Source organism: Paramisgurnus dabryanus, chromosome 5, assembly GCF_030506205.2.
Source record: "Paramisgurnus dabryanus chromosome 5, PD_genome_1.1, whole genome shotgun sequence".
Taxonomy (NCBI): domain Eukaryota; kingdom Metazoa; phylum Chordata; class Actinopteri; order Cypriniformes; family Cobitidae; genus Paramisgurnus; species Paramisgurnus dabryanus.
The window spans coordinates 48,413,975-48,437,538 of NC_133341.1; the positions used below are offsets into that span (position 1 = coordinate 48,413,975).

Consider the following 23,564-nt stretch of genomic DNA (forward strand, 5'->3'; position numbering starts at 1 on the left):
TGATTCTGTGTGGTTTCTAATATTTACTTTCAAAATAAAAACTAAATAAACTACATAAAGGCTACATACAAATTAAATAAAGGTCTTTTTAGACCTGAGTTAAAATGACATGATGTTAAGTATCAGGACCACTGAAGGTGCAGGAGAAAATGAGGAATGTGTAATAGGTATAAGTTTGATTTTTATGTTTCGTTTTGGATTTACTTAAAGGGATAGTTCACTTTAAAATGAAACCTGTATGAATTTCTTTTTTCTGATGAACAAAAAAGAAGATATTTTGAGAAAGATTGTAAACACACAGCAGATAGTGACCATAGAATTCAATGGAAATTGAATTTAATGGGTAACGTCAACAGTGTGCTTACCATCATTTATCAAAATATTTTCTTCATCATTTATCACAATATTTTCAAAATATGTTTTTCCTACTATGGAAGTCAATGGTCAATATCTGCTGTGTGTTTACCATCACTTCTCAAAATATCTTCTTTTGTGTTCATCGGAAAAAAGAAATTCATACAGGTTTAGAACAACATGAGTAAATGATGACAGAATTTTTATTTTAAAGTGCACTATCCCTTTAATAGAGAAATGTGGAATAAATAAGAACCATTTAAAGAAAAAAGCGAAAGATGGCAGTATAAAGCACGCAAACGGATAGAGCACTAGAAGAAGAACGCATTTAACTCGTATCCCCGCCCTCTTTCGTCACATGGTCTTTAGTTGTCTTGGAAACGCATTGATATCAGGTGCAGCTCGGCCAATCAGGGCTCACTGATTTTCGAACGCAGCGAATCAGCTTCGAAAGAGCAACAATTTAAACCACAGGGCAGGAACAGCATTTCATCGTGCTTGCTTTAGCAGAATCAAACAGTTTGTTCATCGATTCACAGCAACAAGGTTACAAAATGGCTCTCCGTGTTACCAGGGTAAGTTTTCTTTACTCTTTATGTCTTCGTAATGCTTAAACAGTGATGGGAATGTTGAATTTCTTATGTTTGTTTAGAGTTTGTGTTAATTCGACGTATTGAGTTTTCATAGTGAGTATGTGTGTGTGTGTATATAACGCTAACGTTAAATGGCGTTTTCTTTATCATACATTTGCATGGTTCGAGGGTGTTTAACGTGAATTTGTGCATAATTTGGTGTCTTCAGTTTTCCAATTTCCCTTTTGAACTTTATTTCGTATAACCCTACATTTGTTTGGATTCGGGTTGTTTTATGTTAACACTTCCTTTTGCAATTTTAAACTTGTGGCTGCTCGTAATGGCTTGCATTTGAGCAGAATACCCGGCTGGCCAACAGCGAAAATCAGACCGCTCTGCCTGGGAAAGCAGTTGTAGCGAACAAGCCCGGACTGAGACCAAGGGCCGCGCTGGGGGAGATCGGCAACAACCCGCAGACCAGACAGGCTTTGAGGAAAAAGGTAACGCTCGATCACTTCTGTTATGTGTCTTATAATATCGGTGCGTGTGCGCAAGGCATTGACTGTATTTTGTTATCCAGGATGTGAAGGCTGCACCCGTTCCCGAGGTCGTGGCCGAGAAGTTGCCTATAGCTCAGCCTCTTAAAAAGGAGTCTCCTACTAAAGTAAAGAAGAATGACGTTCAGGTGAGTCCGATACGTAAAGCCTTAAAGCGGAAATTCAACCAGTATTGTAAGTTACTTGCTTACAACTGAAATGTGAACTCGTAGTTTACTTGCCCTCATTCCATTCCTGATGTATAGGACTTTAACTTATTCTATTTATCTTATTGTTGGCTGTCAACATGGCAAAGCACCAATGCACTTACATTTGCCTTTTTTAAAGGGATGGTTCACCCAAAAATGAAAATTGTCATTTACTCATGATTTTACAAACCTGTATGCATCTCTGTTTTGATAAACATGAAGATGATGAATATTTGTAACCAAACCGTTCATGACCCTATTCACTTCCTTAGTTTTTTTTACTGTGAAAGTAAATGGGGCCTGTGATCGTTTGATGCCAACATTCCTCAATCTTCCTTTGTTCATCAGAAATGTATACAGGTCTTAACCAGTGAGAAATAACAGAATTTTGGTTTTTGGGTAAACTGTACCTTTTAAAGTAATTTATGTGTAATGTATCTTAAAGTACTTTGTGTTCTTGCATCAATTACGATATTGCTTGCAGAGAAATTTAAGAGCCAACTGTAGGTGTAGTGCACAAACTCACTTTAGTTTTTATCTGCAGGTTTTGTCTGAGCCCTCCTCTCCGGTTCCCATGGAGACCTCTGGCTGTGCTTCAGATGATCTGTGTCAGGCTTTCTCTGACGTTCTGCTCGACATTAAGGATGTGGATGCAGATGATTACGATAATCCCATGTTGTGTAGCGAATACGTCAAGGATATCTATTTGTATCTCCGCCAGCTTGAGGTTTGCCACACATGCTGTGTTCAGTGCTTTATTACTGGGATGTGTTGAGCAGTGTTTAACTTTGCTTTTTCTTACAGACTGAGCAAGCTGTGAGGCCAAAATATCTGGAAGGAAGAGAGGTTACAGGAAATATGCGTGCCATTCTTATTGACTGGCTCGTCCAGGTCCAGATTAAGTTCAGGCTGCTGCAGGAGACCATGTACATGACAGTTGCCATCATTGATCGTTTCCTGCAGGTAAGATTTTGCACACTTGTAAAAAGCTCCTTTGTTACTGTTTTTCCCTAATGTAACCCTTGTCCTTCTCATCGACCAGGATAATCCAGTTCCAAAGAAGCAATTGCAGCTTGTTGGTGTGACCGCCATGTTCGTTGCCTCAAAGTATGAGGAGATGTACCCACCAGAGATTGCAGACTTCGCCTTTGTGACTGACCGTGCCTACACCACTGCTCAGATACGAGACATGGAGATGAAGATCTTGAAGGTTCTTGACTTTGGCTTTGGAAGACCTCTGCCTCTACAGTTCCTCAGGAGGGCTTCAAAGATTGGAGATGTAAGAATGAGTTGTGCCTTAATGTTTGTTTTGAACTGGCTCAACTGGTTTTAATGCTAGCACTTTTTTTCCAGGTTACTGCAGAGCATCACACATTGGCCAAGTACTTTCTGGAGCTCACCATGGTTGATTATGACATGATTCACTTTCCTCCCTCCCAAGTGGCTAGTGCAGCTTATGCCCTTACTCTGAAGGTCTTCAAGTGTGGAGAATGGGTGAGTGCCGTAGTTGTGTTGGATGCGTTTAACATGTGTTTTGTCTAACCTTTATTTCTGTGACCCTGTTGCAGACCCCTACGCTTCAGCATTATCTGGGCTACAGTGAAGATCAGCTTGTTCCTGTGATGCAGCACATTGCCAAGAATGTTGTAAGGGTCAATGAGGGGCTTTCAAAGCATCTGGTGAGTGGCTTTGGTTCTGATTTATCCGGCCAACTTGGCTGTATGTTTTTAAGTGATCTGGTTAGATTTTTGCACTTGACATGGCTCACTGAAGTGTTTCTGCTTTTCCAGGCTGTAAAGAACAAGTACTCCAGTCAGAAGCAGATGAGAATTGCCTCCATTTCTCAGCTTAAATCACCCTTGATCAAAGAGCTGGCCAAGCAAATCTCATAGTGTGGGGGATATTTTGAAGAGACTTAAGCACTATGTGCTACCTTGTAAAAATTGTAACTTATGCATGCTTTTACTATTGGAAGTTTTAATGTTTAAAGCGTTTTACAGATTCTTCTGCACTGCCATGATCGCGCATAGGTTGTCTTTAATGTGTTCCAAGTGTTTATTAAACCTTGGCTTGTACATTGTACATTTTACTTTCAAATAAACCTTTTTAAAGTTTAAGTCTGTCTCTCAATTTTCATTTGATACCTATAGCCTCATTTGCTGCAAAAATGCTTTGCCACCATCCCAAATGGTCTCTTCTGTCCATTTCCAACAATGAACAAATGATGTTAATTTTTGGAAACTATTACGATAATAGTTTGTAAACTCAAATTTACAGAGTTATGTGTGTTGCGTTCTTTTGTTAGAAGTTGATTTTACTTTTCTCCAGTCCTCTTCAGGTCCTTCCAGTTACATTTAGAATGGATCTTGAAGTATTATTACCAGTTTATAAATCACTCAGTAGCTTAGAGCCTAAATACATTGCAGACAAACTAATTGGATATAAACCTAACAGATTACTCCGAACATTAGGATCAAGTTAGTGATACCAAGGGTTTACTCAAATCTAGATAAAAAACATTTGAACACTGCACCGAATAAGCACTGTGCTTCACACTTATTGCACTTCTATCCCAGTCATTTTTATTATGAAACCATTTTTTACCTTTTAATTGCTATTTCAAAAACTTCTGTATCTTTTATTTTATTTGATATATTTCTTACATTTTTGCTGATTTTTCTTTCATTTTTTTCTCTTTCAAATGTTTTTTTTAAGCATTTTAAATTAGCCTACCTATGAAATGTGCTATATAAATAAACTTGCATTGCCTTTATGGGACATTAGTGAAAGTCAAGATTCATCTATCATTTATATTTTTATGATCATGAACTGAAATATGCTTAACAGATTATGATTGGTTCAACCATTTAGCATTTAATGATTTTCATAATTAACCAATATTCTTAGATGTCTTGGGGATAAGATGTTAAAGTGAGAAGTGATGATTGGCTAGGAAAGTTGTGTCATATAATCCTTAAATTTAATTGCAAAATAAAGGTAAACAAAAGCTACTCCATTGTGAATTGTAATACTGTATTCTAGCCGGTAGATGGCACACTTTCACTTTGAGATGTGAGAACGAGAGCATTCCTAAGTAAACAAAGGGCTTTATTAGATATATGATAATGTTAATACGTTTATATTAATGTTTCGTAATTTAGATTATATACTTGTTTCTTTTAGTCTGTTTTCCCCATTTCTTATTGTTTAGCAGCGTAATAAATTAAGCTTTGACCTGAGACGTTTTCAACAATATCATTTATTCTTTATATTTCCTAATGTTCTGTTTTTTTATTTTGTCTCTACTGTCTGTAATCATATGTATTTACTATAAAGCTGCTTTTTCACAATGCAAAATAGGCCTACTGAAAAAAGCACTATAAATTGAATTGACCCCTCCCACTTTTAAAGGGCAATATGAGTGATGAGTAGCCTTCCTACAGTAGTCTGTTGCGTCAGCATCAATGGACAGTCCTCAAGGACACATCTCTTTATATATCAAATATTTTTTTTGATTTCTGACAGCATATGAGAGTATATATATCTTATAGAGCTGTTTTATCAAGGTCCATAATACTTTGAACAAAAAACCTCACACACAGACAGTAACTGAATACTGCTTTAGCCTACACGGTTGAAGGCGTCTTAAAGCCTACATTAGCAACTGCATAACCAACTTAAAAAAAAAAGGGCATTATTCATTATTTGTGCACCAAATAAATTAAATATCAAATTGAATTTGTTTTACAATTGAACAGGAAAATACTGTTTATTTAACAAACACTGACAACAAGCTTATTATTACACTGCGTATGCACTATATCTAAATTGTCAAAATAAAAATTTGCTATATATACATATACACACATATATTAAATAATAATAGCTTTTCAGGTACCACAGAAGGTATACAAAATATCAAATAATTTTTACATTAAAAAAAAAGGATATTTAAATTACATTTAAAGATTTATATAAAAACAAATATCTTGGGAACCCAATTTAATTTAAATTGTGTGATTTTACAAATATTCGAAAAGAAGACAGTATTCATTATATTTTATATTTTAATAATAGTATATTTAATCAAATATGTTAAATAGAGTTTACAAAAATAGTTTTAATACATTTATATCCATAAAACTGCTGCAAGAAAAAGTGTTTAGGCAGTTAGATATTTTAATGTAAATCACATATGCACATATGTATGTCTGGTCAAGTATGTCTGGTCTCTCTATGTGGTACACACAGCACTGCTGTTACCCAAATTGACTATGAATGCTTCCTTGTTTTAAAGGATAAAGCTTATCTCCTCTTCTCCACCCGTAGTGGTTGTGCTCCTGAGGGACAGATGATAATGAGTCTTAGTTTTTCTGGCAGGCTGGATCGGTAAATGCAGGTCCAGGCTGAGAACTCATGCTCGCAGGCTGAGGTCATGACTGGGCAGTGAGATCAGTTTACAAGACAGATTCCTCATTAAACTAAGAGCCATAGAGCTACGGTTCAACAATTCTTTAGCTATAGCACTGATGTTTCAATGTATGCCATTGATCGAACGCAACAGTTAAGCATAAAGAAACAACCATGTGTAGATGCAGAAAATTCACATTAGGCAATAACATTATTGGAAAATACGCACCCCTTAAAATATCCATCTTTCTTCAATCTCTGTATAGTATTCCTGATCATTCCTAATAAATGCTATAGGGTCTTATTCCTAGTCATAACCATGAAATCCGATAGCTTCATTGTTCCAGGCCCAAAAGGCGTGTTGATTCACAAATAAAACAACAATATATTACTATTTATACATGACATACAATCCATGATGCCACTTTGGGTGCATTCAGGTAACCCTCTAAAAAGTGGTACAACCTATATAAATTCATTTGTTGTGACTACAACAGTAAGCCAAATCCAAAGGATGTGCCCTGCTAATGCAGACCATCGCATTTTGAATTCCAGATATAAATAGATAACTCTAGACTCCAGACGAGATTGATCACATCTGCACGTCTCATCTCTGAATCTCTTAACAGGAACCCATTTGAATGAGGTGCTGACACAACTGTGTGGAGTGGACTGAGAGACACTAATAAGAGCACAGCTGGCAGCGGGACCGCAGTTTCTCTCGGTGCCTGGAACACCATGCATAAATAAACACAGAGGCATTCATTTTCAGAATTTATAGATTTTCAAATAAAAGCCCAATGTGCTTCCTGAACTTTACAGACCTCTGCTGTTCTATGGCATATGAAAGGAAGAAAGTGTTCTTTTGTGCGCGCACCTCAGCGTTTGCTTTTAGGTGTGAACAGGCATCGGGCCTTTGGTGGCGGGCGGTCCAATTACAGCTTTTCTCAATCGCTGATGACTGTGCATGAATTTACATTTTCACCAAATAACACACATTGTGATTTTGAAAAAAAAAATACAGAACAAATCAAATTTAAAAAATAATTTTTTTCTGTAACTGTAACATATTTTCTGTAACAGATTATGACATAAAGGTCAACAATTTTGCATGATATGCCTTGTACAATGAACTAATTTCTAAATATTTTGAGGTGTAACCAGTATAATGTATTTTGCAAGCAAGAAATTGTATAAAAAAGAGCGGATAATTGTATCAACTGCATTATTGTAAGCATTTTCAAATTGTCCAAAACAATAAGAAACTGCTTTTATGTTGTGCACAACCGACTTGATGATGTGGTGGTTGAACAAAGTGTTTTAAAAAAATTATTTCTGATGTGAGAAATGCGCCAAAGCAACTAAACCTGAATAAACATGAATCTTGTTTATAAACAATTACACAGGGACTTGCCATTTTGAGGGGACTGACATATTGCAGAAGTAAAAATGTACTTTTGAAGGATGAAGGACACCCATGGTGTTGTGCAGTTTGTAGGAATTGTTCTGAGAAATGAACTTATTATTTGCACACTTTAAGAATGATTTGAGAAATGCTTCAAAGCGACAGAGGAAAAACTGTAATTTGTTGAAAAAAAGTATTATCCTTTCCCAGCTCTGTTGTGTAAACATTGTGGCCTTGTTGCATACTGAAAAGATTAGTCTGTGTATAGGAAAATACTTTTTCCCATAGCAGACAAGAAACAACCACGTGACAACATAATGACAAAATATATTTTAACATTATAACAAAAACTTACATATAAATAAAACAAACATGCAACTATAAATTTTGTGCCTATGTATAATTACATATTGGAAAAAATGTATAATGTTTCATGGTAAAGACACATAAAACACTCTTTTTGGATGTTAAATAAGTAAAAACTCATGTGTGTCACAAAAACATGTGATTTTTGTGATTACGGTGTTAAAACCCTGCTACAAATAATTCTGCTTGATATTTTCATGGTTTGGATGAATCTGCAGAGGAGAATTTTTCCATTCAACCTTTAAGGATGACTTTAACACATCACCTCGGTGTCATAAATCTTCAGAAAGGTATGTATGTGTGTGTGTGTACATTACATTGCTTGACAGGGTCTGTGTAATCATCCAAGTTATCTGCTGTTTTCTTTTAAGCGGCACTATTCCTAAAAACTACATGATTTGTTTATGATCGGTTTCTTTCATTCATAAACATTAAGAATATTTCTATGCATTATTTATTTACCTCAGCTGCTGTCTTAATGATGTAACCCTTAACGGATTCATTGATTTTCTGAAGGGCATGACCTCACAAGACATATTCTTATGTCATGCACATATCTGCACATATCTCCCATTTGTAAGACACCATCTCAAAATAGTTACCATAATAAAAGAATCAAATTTCCTCCCCCTAGTATTTTGTTTCTGTACATCCCCCATTGTCGTATTCAACACAAATGTTGCTTGTAACACGATCCATGAGCTTCTGTCACTTGGCACCATCACGATTTCATTAGATCAGCTCAAAGAATACAACTAACATGAAAGATCAAGTAAAAAAAAAATGGAGAGACAGGTGTTATCTTAATTCTGTTAAACCCCAGCCCTGACTTCCGTACTCTACATGTCTGGTTTCCCCCCATGCACACATCAACAGCAGTTATTGATTTCAGTAAAGTCAGTAAGGGCTAGTTTCCTCTTCACTGATCCGAAGGCACTCAGGGAGAAGGTCCTTGTCTGACTGGCTGGCCAGGTCATAACAGAGCAGAATGCAAAGCTCATAAATTATGCAGGAGCCTTGCCTTTGCCTAGACCTCCATTAATGATGTCACCCAAACCCACAGAGCTAGATGCCATCCCATGGGACGTAATGATATAGTGTGGGGGTGCTGATCTGTAGGAGTCACTCAAGGTTGCATGAATGAGGTAGATGGATGGATGGATGGATGAATGAATAGATAGATAGATAGATAGATAGATAGATAGATAGATAGATAGATAGATAGATAGATAGATAGATAGATAACACAGGCTGTTCACTGTGGCGCCATATGCACAGTCAAGCTGTATAGATAATAATGGTGATGTTTAATGGATTTTAAATGGTGTTAGCCCAATTACATATCATATTACACTCTCTAAAAGCTGTTACTGGGGCAGTACCCTTTTAAAAGGTCCTAATGCATACCATTTATTTACATATATGCATTCATTTTATTCCAGTATGTACCTTTGAGGTATTAATATGAACTATTTAAAGGGACAGTAAGGAGGATTTCCCCCATCTAGTGGTGAAATTGTATTTTGCATTCAAACGAATAGTGCTCTCTAGCGCCTCGCGTTTCCAAATACATGTTGCAAATACGTAGCCGTTATGTACGCACTGATCGCATTGTCAGTTTCAGCTGGTTCACGTGTTTTGAACGAAAATGCGTTGTGGAAACGTGTTGTGGTAGGCTAGGGCTTTTTGTCCCTCTCTGCTATCTATATCTGCTATTAGTTTTTCAATATGGCGGAAGGACATGGAAGCTTTCTTGGACTTACCTGTTCAATGTAAATAAAGAGAAGAAATTCTAAGCTTACAAAGAAGTCAGATAATTGGCAGAGGTCATTTGACACCAATGAGGACATATTTATAAATAAAGACATTGATTTTGACTAATAAAATACTTAAAAAAAAAAGATCTTATGTGATCTCAAATGTTTATAGAACTTTGTTGGGTGCATTTGTATTAACCAATAATAGATTTACAGTACACTGAGTAATAATTTCTCAGCTTCATTTACATCTTACTAGCTTAGGTACTACTTATTGAATTATTAACAGCTCTATACACAGTTTGTGTGCCAGCATAAGTCATCACATGTCATCTGAATGAGTATTATTAGTACTTAAGATTCACTTAAAATTATGCTAATAAAAATGCTTTCCTTGAAAGCTCCACGATTTCCTTCTAGCAGACAGACAAATAACAGAAGAATAAAATGGTTCCAGATGTCACATTTTTTCTTATAAGCTGTTAAAAAGTATAATTATATGAAGAAATGTTGAGTCGTTTCCAAGGTAATTTTCTGTAATTTTACATGCACCAGTGTTTTCCCTACTGAAATATCCAGCTAATACCAGCATAAGCTGGCAGCTGGTTTTAGCTCGTTTAAGGTGGCAGTAGCTGGTTTAAGCTGGTCCTCCCAGCCTGGCAAAGCTGGTCAAGCTGGTAAGTCAGCTGGTCTCCCAGCCAAAACACAGCTAGACCAGCTTAAAAAGTGACCAAAACACAGCTAAACCATTGCTACACCAGCAAAACCAGCTAAAACCAAGTTGGGAGACCAGCTAAAACCAGCTCACCAGCTTATGCTGGTCTTAGCTGGATCTTTTTAGTATGGTTGGTTATCTCCATACACACAAACTTGCTCTGTCGGTATTCTTGCTAATTAAATGTTTAAAATAATTACAAAATATTAAAGTCCCTATAAATAAGATTGTCCGTGATGTCACCCATATGTTTGTGAAGAGCTTTTATGAAACTTAAAGTAGACAGTGCTTGCTGTCACTATCTTGGCCGCGCATCACAGCGGGTGAAGCGGAGGATGCTGGTTGCAGAAACTACGCTCGCCTACCTCGATTCTAGAAATAGCAGTGGCAGTTCACCCGTCACTCAAGTGGCCATGCCCTTAAGTATGCAGAACTTTAAGGCTTCAAATAATTTAAACAGGTGAGTCTACAAGTGAACTCGATCATTGAGAGCATTGTTTGTGTACACAGAGTTTACTAAAAAGAAGGTTTTGAACAACTGACTTTGGTTGTTTTGGTGTCCGCTCGCCGCAATTTGGCAGTCAAGATGTATCGCTCTCCGAATGCGACTTAAGGAGGGAGGAGAGTACAGATGGATAGTTCCATAATGATAATATGTTGTTTTATCGTAAATGTTTCTTTTCATGACAGTCGAGGTGCGAAATGTTGTGTTTCGTAGCCATTTCCCATATCCGTAAGAATCATAGTCAGTAAAAGATAAGAAAGCCACAAATTGTAAGCTAGCCAATGCTTGTCAGTAGCCTACTGGTACTCGGTAGGTACTCTAGATGGCGGCAGGCAACTGCGACGCAAAGGTCACATGGCTGATGTTCATCAGTAGACCAAAAACATTAACACTGCCTATAATGCCATACAAAGATTTCTGAGTAGTCAATTTTCCCATGATCTAAACTCAAAAGTAAAATGAAACTGAATTAAGAGTCCTGCCATGAATGCAACTTTGCAAAGTTTGTTTCTTTTGCAGTGTGCCCCTTATGAGAATTTCAGAGAGTGTGTCCGTGTGTGCGTGCTCTGTTAGCAGCTTTTCCAGTCAGAGATTGGCGAATGGCTCCTAAAGAAGCCCCACTCACTAATACTAAAATGACCAGTAGGTGGGGGAATGATACAAACGGTGAAGCGGTTACTGTTATGTTATCAGTACAATATTGCATGCCTGGGAAGAGCTCTAAGCCAATCAGATTCGAGAACCAGAAAGAAATGTTGTATAATTGAAAATACTATAGCCAACACTAAAATACTTGCAGGTAGGACACTATTTATTATAATTATTTTGTCTTACACAGCCAAATAAAATAATAATAATAATAATAATAATTCCACAAAGAATCAATAACAAGAGTCCTTTTAGAGTAGTTTATTTTCAACAAGCAAAATAACCTTAGTTCAAATCAAGCTTTTCAAAAACTACACTGATCTACAGTATGTGAAAAATAATGTAAGCTACACAATGTTTACTACAGATCGGCTGGCAAACATCCCTTCACATAGTGGTGATCCATGATCGGCGTCTGCCCTTATCTTCAGGAAACCAAAACATTTTTTTTTCGACGAGGTATTGTTCCCGAGTTCAGTTTAGACACTAGCCAAACAAACAGAGACTGGAAGTAAAATTCCGCCCAGACGCTAACCGCGATAACGTGTGTCCGATAAAATCGTCTGTACCAAGAAAAGTGCGAAAAAATGTGAAAGACACTTGAAAATTAAGACACAGAAATGTTGTCAGTAGTTGACAGAATGAAACAAAAGGGATCAATTTACTTAAATACATACATATAAATAGTACAAAAAAACTTTCCGTGGCTGTATGTTACCATATTGTAGCTATTAATGTTGTTGTTGTTACCTCCTCACTCAAGTGCTGTGGCTTTTTGCAAACTGTTGTTCTTATTTCTAATAAACGTGTCTATTTTGCTACAATTTTAAGATTCTTTCCTATGACATGTGCCATGTTATAAACAGAGGCAAACACATGAGGAATAATTTTCCATGCCATTGTTTCATTTGACCTCTAAGAGTCTATAAGAGGAGATAGGAAACACAAATTAAATGGGTCACAAATCAGACAAACAGTTGAGAGTGCGGGACAAAAGTAATTGGATGCAGAAGAGAGTGGCACTAATCAAAGCCATAAGGATAAAGCGGTTAGCCAGGAGCACAGCATAACAGGGAAGGCTGAACAAACGCTGCCAAAAAGAATAATCATTTCCTGGAAATGACAAAATGTCTCAGACAGCCACAGACAAGAATTCATTTTCTTTAAATGTGTTGCGAAAAGAGCAGCGAAATTGTGTTTATTGTTATTTTAAATATCATCTTTAATAGAGACATCAGATCTGTCAGTGCAGCTTTATTAAATTATCTCATGATTATAGCTAGTGGGTCATTACAGTGCCACACGAATTGTCTACAATATGGAATGATGGTGTACTTCCCTACCAGGAATAAGCAAGACCTAAATTCACCTCACCAAAAAGTCCATGCTGGTTCATTGGCCATCAGCTGTTTGGCAAGTATCAGCATCAACCGGCATAAGAAACGGAGACCAGTCTGGAAATTCAGGTTCTTTTCAGGAGGGTCCCTTATTCTGCGTTATTTCACCCAAACGGTTAGTCCCACCCCAAATTCATGCTATTGGTCGAGCCAAAGGTTGATATGTCAGACCGCTTAAATATTTTCATAACGCCGCAGAACCACAGTGTTTACACGTTTATAAAGTCAACCTTCAAATTCCTTCCTTACAGTTGTCTCCCTATATTACTAGGTGACTAGGATAAAAGAAGGTATTTTAACATAAAAAATTATGTGCTTCACCATTAAGTAATGCAAAATATTAAAAAAATTTCAAAACATGCTTACCCCTTATTATAATGTGCTTTTATAGCACTACTTGAACCTCTTACAAATGCTAAAAATGACACTCCCGGATGAAATATTTATGACATGAATGAAGGACAGAAAAATACGTTACATCAGAACAGAGGAGAAGAGACAAGGCCTTGTAGAGTAATCTTTTCAGCGTTTATTTGCAAGACATACAGTTCAAATAAAAGGCATGAACATTTGTATTCTCTCTAAGCACAAGAAGGTAAATCGGTTGATGTCAGCAGCTTTCTTTCTTCTCCTCAGCATCCCAGGAAACTCAAACCTCCCAACATGGCCGATACACTCGGCCCACCATGCATCTCATGGTGTCCCTTCTAATGATGGCGATGCCTTGGCTCAAGTCGGAACCAACGTCTCTGCGCTCTGTGCTAAGCATGTTCTCAAGGAGGCCGAGACGAGGAACTCCTCTGTCCAGAGACTTTAGGGTTCTCAGAAGATTGGAGTCAGCCACCACAATGATCTTGGAGCTGCCTGGTCCGGACCTCAGATCGTTCTCCTCCAAGCTCTCGCTCAAGCTTTGCTGGTCTGGATCCATCTCGTCAGCTTTGGTCATGGGAATCGCCACGGATGTTAAGTGGCACTCGGACAAAAGTGCAATAGTTATAAGGATGGTTGCGAAGGAGATCTTCATTCTCGATTGTAGAGCTTTTGCAGTCGAGGTTCAGCTGCTGTCCCTTGTCTTGTCTTGCGAGCTGGTTTGATGATGGTTGCCTATTAGTTCCCTTATATATGGTTATGGAATGTGCCACGTTGCCTTAGATCCACCGTCGTCATGAGGTCAAGGACATATGACAAATAACAAAAAACAAGCCAAAAAAGTCACAGAGACACTGATGAGACCACTAGCAGAGCTCAAGTGTTTTGTTTGGTCGAAAGTTGATTAAGATTTCCTGCCACATATGTTGTGTTCGACGTGTAAACCGCAGGGTTTCCTTAAGTGGGCATCTTAAGAGAAGATGTAATTCCAGAATCTTCACATTTTGAAACAATATGTAAGGATTAAAGTCCTGTTGAAAATTTCAAGTGGTTAGTAGCTGTTTCACTTTTCTCATTAAATTATAAGTCATCAAGAGGCTCAATCCCCAGCAGTTCAAAATGAAGATCAACATTCAGCAGGAGATTGTATTATTCTCTTTGCAAAACATGACAATGTTGCAGGTGCTTCAGTTTCTATGAGGCACCATGTAGACCTAAAGCTGAATGCTGCTACCGCTGGTAAATTCTACTTGATAAAGAAAACATCATAATATTCTGTATAAACTCATTAAAACCCTTTAGTTGAAGTTGAGTTTCTGGGAAAACATCACACAATGGTTATCAATGTGATGTGATACTCTTGAACAATTTAGTTTCCACCCTCAAATATTGCATTGACTTGAGATATATGACCAGTATTCCAATATTTCTCAAATAGCCAGAGGAAAAATGTTGAACAAAGAGGGCAAGAGTCTTAAACTATATGGCCTTTAAAGGCTTATGCCAAAGGCTTCCAGTGGTAGCCTTTGAGTGCATAGATTACAACTACTGCCCCAAGCAACTCTGAGAAGGCAAACTAGAGTAACCATCTGGCGTTACCCAAACGTGCATGTAAATTTCTTTGTTGCTAAAATGAATATATTTGCAGCTTCAAAGGGCACTAAATGATCCCAACCAAGGCATAAGGGTCTTATTTAATATGTACTTTTAAACCACAACTTATCATCTTGCAATAGCCATGTGAAGCGCCAGCATGACATATGCAAAACTATGGCTCTAGTGTTTACAAGTGTGGAGAAAGAGGACCGTCTCGACGTGGAATTATACGCAATAATGTTTTTGTGTGAGTTTATTGTTTAAAATGGTCCACATGTGCAGTGTTGTTTTTGGCAGCCCTTTTAGTTTTCGTTTTAGTCTTAGTCTTTTGGACGAAAATGCTTTTAGTTTTAGTCACATTTTAGTCACTTATGAAATTGTTAGTTTTAGTCACGTTTTAGTCGACGAAAACACAAAAAGGTTTTAGTCAAGTTTTAGTCGACGAAAACGCAAAAAGGTTTTAGTCAAGTTTAAGTCAATTTTAGTAAAAAAGTATTTTTTAACAAATTAATTTAGGTTAAAAAGTGTGGTGTATTTAATACTATTAAAATGTGCATTAAGGTTCTCCCTGAGGTCTTGCCATTGTTTTAGTTGATGTGCCTTCTGCGCATGTCATAACAAAAAAGTTGAGCCTGATATACCCTCATGTTGAGTTTGTGTGTTACGCTGAGACCTCACTTATAAATTTGAGAAACGCGTGCCTTGCCTTATTTAAATACACCACAAAAAGTATAGGAAATGGGCTTAGGTTTGACAAGTAGATACATGTAAAACCTTAAGCTTACCATGAAATGTGTCACAAGCCGAATGTCGAGTAAAATGTATATGATTGTTAACAGCGTGACTGGTTAGTTACCTTTACAAAAAAATATTAGCGTGATGAGCCTTCAGGTGCCGCTTGAGGTTGGTGGTATTCTTCCCATTCTTGCCCTATTTGTGGCCACATTTACCGTCGTCTCCCAATATGCATTCCGTTTTTCTGTCTGATGGATTATACTGAAAGTATGTCCATTAATCATCTCATCGTTTCCGTTTATTGGCGCCTCCGCAACGTCCTTCGAACTCGCCACAGCCGCAGGTTTGGTGTTGTTGTTTGAAATCTGGTGCGCGTGCGCAGCATGGCGGCAGCCGGGTGGTGGGCGTGACTGTGTTGACCCAAAACAAGGAGAGGAAACGGCAGCATTGCGGATACTTTTTAGCTAAAAACAGACAGATTTCACGCTAAATATGCAGAAATGACATGCATTGTAAACGTCAGACTTACATTCATTTTCGTTCCGTCTCGTCTCGTCAACGAAAACTCGAAAGCGTCTCGTCATGTTTTCGTCACCTTAGAGACATTTTTAGCTAGTCATCGTCGCGTTAGCGTCATAAAAAATAGGTGCGTCAACGAAATCATTTCGTTATCGTCATCGTTGACGAAAACAACACTGCACATGTGTGCGTTTTGATATGTAACACGTGGCCTTTCAATGTGATTGCGTAATACGCAAGGAGGAACTTGCTAATAGTGCAAGACAGGAACTTGTGTTTAAAAGTACTTTTTTTTGGCGAAAACTACGATCCCTACCCTTATGCTTCGGTTGGCTTTGACCCTTTTGAAGCTGCATTAAAACTGCAATTAAATACTGCATGGAAACTATAAACTGTTGAGGTCCAACTAAAGTCCACTACATGGAGAAACCCATACGGCAGAAAAAAATTAATATAATATTTTTACAATTTTAAATATATTTAAAAATAACAAAATAATTGCCACAAAAACATTTGCTAAAATATCATTTGAAATATGTTACAAAAATGTGTTTTTCACCAATATATTTTTTGGACATTTTTTTGTATATTTTGAAATATATGTTAAAAATAAATCTATTTTGAAAGCATTTATATTCAAAACGCTTTGGAAGAAAAACTTTGTTTACATTATAGCTGTAAACATACATTTAGTCTTAGAATAAAATAAATGTAAGAGCTGTCCAAACTAAAAAGAAGAACTTGCACTGACACATCTTAAAATAATCAGTGCCCTTTATTTTGCCTCAAAATGCACAGTAATGTTTTTAGTAAGGCATGTTTGTTAAAACTAGTTATATAATTAGAATATCATCAAAAATTGATTTATTTCACAAATTCCATTTAAGAAGTGAAACTCGTATATTATATTTATTAATTACACACAAATGTTTATTTCTTTTAATTATGATGCTTATATCTAACAAATAAGGAAAATCCCAAATTCAGTATCTCAGATAATTCGAATATTACTTAAGACCAATACAAAGAAAAGATTTGTAGAAATCTTGGCCAACTGAAAAGTATGAGCATGAAAAGTATGAGCATGTACAGCACTCAATACTTAGTTGGGGCTCCTTTTGTCCACAACGTGGATTGTGTGCCTCTCCTCTCCTACTCCAGATTCTGGGACCCTGATTTCCAAAAGAAACGCTAAATTTCCAAAAAATGTATAAGATTTATAATTTATATTCAGAACCCTTACAATATTCTTGAAGATGCTTTCAGTTAGATAATCACTTTATATGTTGGTTGAACTCTGCTTTGGTCTTGATAAGACAGTAGGCTAGAACCTCTTCTGGCAATTTGACTGGCTTATTTGTTCTCTCTTATCAAAGGCTACAGTACAATTTCCTGTGAAAGCAGAAATGTCAGAAGTAATTGGAAGTTAAAGAGCAACCTATTAGGACAAGATAATCTACTTTCAGTCTCAAGATGAAAGACTACATGTACATCTACATTTTAAAGAGAATTACTCATATCAAAGACTACAGGAACAAACAATAAATGTTTGAGAACATTCTATAAAATTTATATGTGAGAGGCTCAGATGCAAAAGCCGCTAAAAGGCACCTCTGTCAAAAATTAAACAGTGAAGGCTCTCAGCGCATATCATATGTTTATCAAGTACCTTTGCTTCAAATGCTCTTAATTACCACCTAAGGCCAATCAGAAATTATGCTTTTTGGCAGAATACATTACATAAAAAGTCCTCTAAGTGCACAGAAGATTAATTAAATAAAAGACGGCATGTGAAACCACCGTGTGTCACATTCAAACTTTAGTCCCTTGTGAGACCTGAAAATAACCTGAATGTGACAGCCACATGGATCCCAGCACCCCCTTATGTGTGGTTCAGTTTCTTCATTTTTACATTCTGGTTTTCATCATTTACAATGTTTCTAGTTGCATCTTTAGTGATTTACCCAATTGTTTACTTGTACAAAGAAGTGTATTTTTTAAATTGATGTTTTTGCAAAAAATTGAGCTTGGCAGCAAAAGACAGTCAAATTTGTTAAATACCAATGAAATGACTAAAGTGACTAAAGTATTTGTGAAAATAAGGCATTTTAATTACTGACTAATAACCTTTTCATTGCCATTAAAGTGAAATTACTCAACATAAGAGCCTGATAAAAAATGCTCATTTACAAGAAAACATGTCAAACGCACTTAGTGGGTTGTGCATCTAAACTCGCTTGTAGATTGGGAAACAAATGCAATTGAGAATCAAGAATTACTTTTGGAATGGTTTTAAATACTGCAATTACATAATCTTGGACAGGAATACCTTATTTAAATCCAAACATGTAAAATGGAAATGGCATTCTTGGACTATTTTTGGTATTGTGCAAACAAGATCATCTGGTGAAAGTTATGCATTCAGGAACAAGTCAGGTGGATTTAATACTGGATAGCTGCCTCTGAATGTTGCCTCCCTCTGCTTTTTGAAATATCGATAAAGGAATCCTTGTTGCAACATTTCTTCTGTCTTAGTTTCTGTGTATGGTTGTGTGATGAAGTCATAGTAGAATTGATTCAAAAGTTTAAGCACATGTATACATTACCAATATGTATCTCTGAAGTACTAATATGCACTCTTTGGTACTGACATGAACTCTTTAGATGCAAAAGTGTACTTTTTGAAATGGTATCGTACGGGTGGGCAATGAACCGGTAGAAATGTGTCAACCGATAGAGATTTTGGACTTTCGTCCCTATCGAGGTTACATCAAATACATCTCATTTATAATATTGTGGTTCTTTAATGATTTATGTGGCTTTGTGATAAACAGACTTCTTAATACATGTAGGTGAAATGAAACTGTTATTCAGTAAAACAGATAAAGGATGCAGAAAATAGATAAACATGACAAATGTTCTTTTCACTGTGGAACAACAATCAGTCTTAAAAATCATTGTGAATATGGAACCGGATAAAGATGACAGACCTCTTGCATCAATACACAAAGAAATAAAACAATGGCACTATGATATAACTTTAATTTACTGGAAGAAAATTGAAAAAAAAAATGTCTCAGAAGATAAGGTCTGCACTGGCTGCAAACACTGTATTATTCTGTGTTTGGAGCTTATTTTAAATGAAGCATCGAATAGCATCCCAGTAGAACTTGTGTTGCGTATATTGGGAAAATAAACCAACAAATGAGTATTACATTATATGCATTATAGCCATACGAATATATATCACATTGTAGATGATAACATACAATAACTTTTTGTTGGGACCCTGGCAACCACATAGCAACATCCTAGCAACCTCACAAAACAAGTAACAATATAGACCCACTCACAACCCCCCTAAATTTTCGTCAGAAAATGTGAGAGTAGTTTAAAAAGCTAGTTTGTCTTATGTATTTGTTGGTTATGGGTAAGCACAGGTACTGACCCTTGTGTATCAAGGTATGTTATGGCTACTGTTGTCACAACAGATCTCAGTATTTTTAAAAAGAGTGTAAAGCTTGGGTGTGCGCCCTGCACAGGTGTTAGTGTGTTGATCTTTGGTTGTCTGAGGACAGCTGCAGGCCATATGCTCATAACAGAGCTGTTTCTACTACTATAAATTGAGGATGGAACAGTTGAAGAATTTTAACCATGCAGAGGTTTTTGAGCCTCAGTTGCGCATAACTGGATTCAGGGCACTGGAATCCGAAATGATGTGTACTTGTCCAAAAATCAGATTACAATGGTTACAGATTTCATAAGAGATTTTAAGCAAAGCCTCTCGGTACAAGGAAGTTGCCAGTTGTTGCATTAACAATGCAGGGGCTTCATTTATAAAATGCTGCGTAGAGACCATCCTAACTTTGATCTTATGATCATTTATCAAAAGCGTGTACAGTACATGTAAACGATCGAACGCCATAGAACGAACTTACAGATAGAAAACGTGAGTATGGCTTACAAATTGCAAATGATCTTGAAATGACACCTCAATAGTACCTTAAATTGGTACGAAATGTATACATATTTTGGGTCTTTTTAAATGGTACCATTCCAAAGACAGCTTTTGTACATTTTTTTTTACTTATTAGAAAGGATGCACAGATTCTATAGACTCCACAGTCCTTGGCACCACTTGCAGACTGCAGTACAAGGTGTTTGTGTGCTAAAGAATTGCCCCGTAACATTTGCCGCACCTCACCTATCCCAATTAGATAAAGGAGCCTTCGAGGTCAGACTCTGAAATGTGCACAGCAGCTGACTATACCAGCTTCTGCCAAACAAAACACGAGGCCCCGGCTTAGAGGCCCGTGGAAAGGCAACTTAGCTTCACTTGGAGAGCAGACAGTGCCTCTCACATAACCTGAGCCTCTGCTCGGCCCACGGCGGCAGGACTTTGTTAAAACAACACGGAGAAGCAGGCCACACCGTTGTCCGTGCTGAAGTGTTATTCCAGCTAGGTAAATAATAGAATCACCTTCTTATCATCATGAACAGCTTATTAACCTGCAAAAATTGAATTATCTTCCTGAGACCATCCCATTCTGGAACTTTCAGGTTGTATTCACATTCTAATCATATCTGAACACACAATAAACAAGGGTGAAGCGAGATCATATGTTTATCTGATAGTAGTCGTTGGTTTAGGGGACACATTTATTGATACAATTACAAAGACTGCATTAAAAACTATTTAAAAGGTAGATTTCTGTTTTAAATGTGAAGCATTGTTCAATTTTCTGCCAGAGAACGTACCACAACCGGTTTAGTGACGGTAGGCCTTACAGTAGTAAAATACTTTTCCAGGTTTCAGGTTTTCCAGTTTGCTCAATGTGTTTGTGTAACCTACATTGATGGAATCTGGAGACTCTAAAATCAAAAATGGAGCACAACGACATATTTTAAATGAAACGTCATTTTATATCAGCAAAAATGTGAGAACATTTCTTGCACAGGAGCTGCATATATTTTTAGACCTATTGCTATCACATATTCTTTTTTTCCAAATCTGAGATTCTTTGGTGTCACCAATCATGATTATAAGGTATAGGTCATTTATAAAAGAAAAACGTACAGTTTTGCCTGTAAAGGTAGGGACACACCAAACCAAGCCGACTGTGAGCTTGTCTCACGTTGCCCACATGCTGACAGCGTCCAGGTCCCTACACACCAAACGGATGCCAGCCAAGTATCTAGTCCAGGGATGGGCAACTTCGGTCCTGGAGGGCCGGTGTCCTGCAGAGTTTAGCTCCAACCACACTTCAACACACCTGAAGCAGCCAATTAAGGTCTTACTCGGCATACTAGGAACTTTTAGGCAGGTGTGCTGAGGCAAGTTGAAGCTGAACTCTGCAGGACATCAGCCGTCCAGGACCGGAGTTGCCCATCCCTGATGTAGTCCGTTCCGCGCCTGCATGAGATGAGATTACTCTCCATACCAGCAGGTGGCAGTAGTTGGTGTTCATTGCTCAAAACAGGTAAGCAGAAGAGCTTTTGACAGCTTGGATTCAAAACATAAATGAAGCAGCGCTCGCTTACCAGTTTCCCACAAATCCCGCTCATCAAAGATATCCGTAATGTTTTATGTGCCATATCGTTATAAAATACCCATTTGAATGAGAGATGGGAAAATGAGATAACTGTTCCTTGCTTTCCTTCTTTGACTTCGTCATTTGCTTGCCTTATTACTTACTTTATTCTTCTTGAGCACGGATTGTTCGGCATAGAATGATCTGATTTTTTTTCACATAGTCAACATGGTGAATTGACCAAAAATAGGCGACTGACTTTGACGCAGGGTGTGGATAATACAAAAATTCAAAACCTGCCCTACCTCCAACCATTGGCTTTGTGTATACCGGGCTTTAATGACAGTAGCCTAGATATTTTTCATTTATTTGTTATTATTTCACATCAAAAGATTATACTGATAAACTGTCCTCTATAGGGGATACATTAGTCCTAAATGTATTTATAGCTCATCAATCCCCTAATTTTTTAAATAAACCACAGTTAAAAAACAAAAACATATATTAATACGCCAAATTCAGTGCTAGAAATAACACTATACTGTAAAGATTTGGGCTGTTTCTCAATGTCAAGGAAGGATCCTCTGAAGCCAGAATTTCGAGGATGCTACGTCATCGACATCTCGGAATTGCAACCAAGGACTGAGTCCTTCATTTGAGAAATATCCTATATACAGGAAAGGATGCATATGTGTATCCTTCGTGCTTTTAAATCACCAACAATCCTATGCGTGCAGCGCCGAAAGCACACATTTTTACTGATATAATGACGCAATGACATGCACTTGCTAGCCTGTTCCATTTTCGTGTTCCCCGAATGCTAAAGAGGAGCCTCGCCTAGCCTCTGAAAGAAGTGACTTAGTAAGGATTAGTCCTGCAAAGGAAGTATCCTTGACATTGAGAAACCCTTACGAAAATTAACCATGGTTTTATTGTGGTAAAAGTGTAGTAACCATGGTTTTTTTGGTGTATTGATTACTATGAGCAAAAGCATGGTTTTACTACACTAACCATGGTTTAAATATGATTTTTGAAAACCATGGTTGTGGTTACCATGGTTTTACTACAGTAACCATGTTTTTTTTGTTTTAACTGTAGTAAAACCATGGTTAATTTTCGTAAGGGAACGGCCTTGGATAAGAGACGAAACCATGGATGAAACAATGAATGAAGACGCAGCAGGTCCATCCCTGGAATGTGTCAACTCGTGGCCCCACCTCGCCAGACTACTTAACTTTTCTAAACAAATTAACAATAGTTTTCGTTTCAAGTGTTTGCTGTGTTTACCAAAACAAAATTTCATCACCGCCTTCAAAAAATCAACCCCTTGAACGGCAGGAATCAATGGTGATGCCGGAATATTGTTGTAAAATGAATTACTCGTCAAAAAATCACACTCTTACTTGATCTGGATAAATTCAGCATCACAAGAAAGGTTCAAGACCCCAGCTTCGATATTTGATAGTTTATGATAAACTGGTTTGCAGTGACATTTATTTCTTAATTTATGCCAGGAGTGCAAAATATTGAATCTGTAACGTTCATTATGAATAGAAAACATTACTCATAAAACATTAATTCTCATCGTCTTTGGTTTATTTGTGTTTAAATACATAAAATATAAAGAATCCGCCAGGGCTATTAGTACAATGGTGCACATATTTGGAGATATAATGATTAATTATCACATGTTAGTAAAATATTTGAACAACATTTCTATTCATTTTCCACTGAATTATGCATTCTGAAGAGCTCAAAGAGTGAATGGAGCAAGTTGTGTGTCCTCTTCCTGATTTGCGTCAGATTTGACCTCAGATCCCACTTCTCTAGAAGAATCAAAGTAATCCAGAGAATTGAATAAAATAAGATATATTATAAAACAGAGGGTGAAGAATGGATGTTGGATAAATTCAGATTTCTGAACCCTAGCCTTAGACAAT

The 23,564-nt window shown here is 37.1% G+C and overlaps 2 protein-coding genes across 2 annotated transcripts; one reads left to right on the plus strand and one right to left on the minus strand.

Annotated features, from left to right (window-relative positions):
* The first annotated feature begins 797 nt into the window (after positions 1-797).
* ccnb1 (cyclin B1) lies at positions 798-3,788 on the plus strand. The gene is made up of 9 exons (XM_065284571.2): positions 798-929; positions 1,286-1,426; positions 1,507-1,611; positions 2,216-2,398; positions 2,476-2,634; positions 2,714-2,950; positions 3,025-3,165; positions 3,240-3,350; positions 3,462-3,788. Exons 1-9 carry the CDS (start codon positions 909-911, stop codon positions 3,561-3,563), a joined length of 1,200 nt encoding a protein of 399 aa, XP_065140643.2. The 5' UTR covers positions 798-908; the 3' UTR covers positions 3,564-3,788.
* Positions 3,789-13,386: 9,598 nt separating this feature from the next.
* Positions 13,387-13,951, minus strand: pmchl (pro-melanin-concentrating hormone, like). Its single transcript, XM_065284692.2, has one exon. It carries the CDS (start codon positions 13,896-13,898, stop codon positions 13,524-13,526), a length of 375 nt encoding a protein of 124 aa, XP_065140764.1. The 5' UTR covers positions 13,899-13,951; the 3' UTR covers positions 13,387-13,523.
* Positions 13,952-23,564: the final 9,613 nt, after the last annotated feature.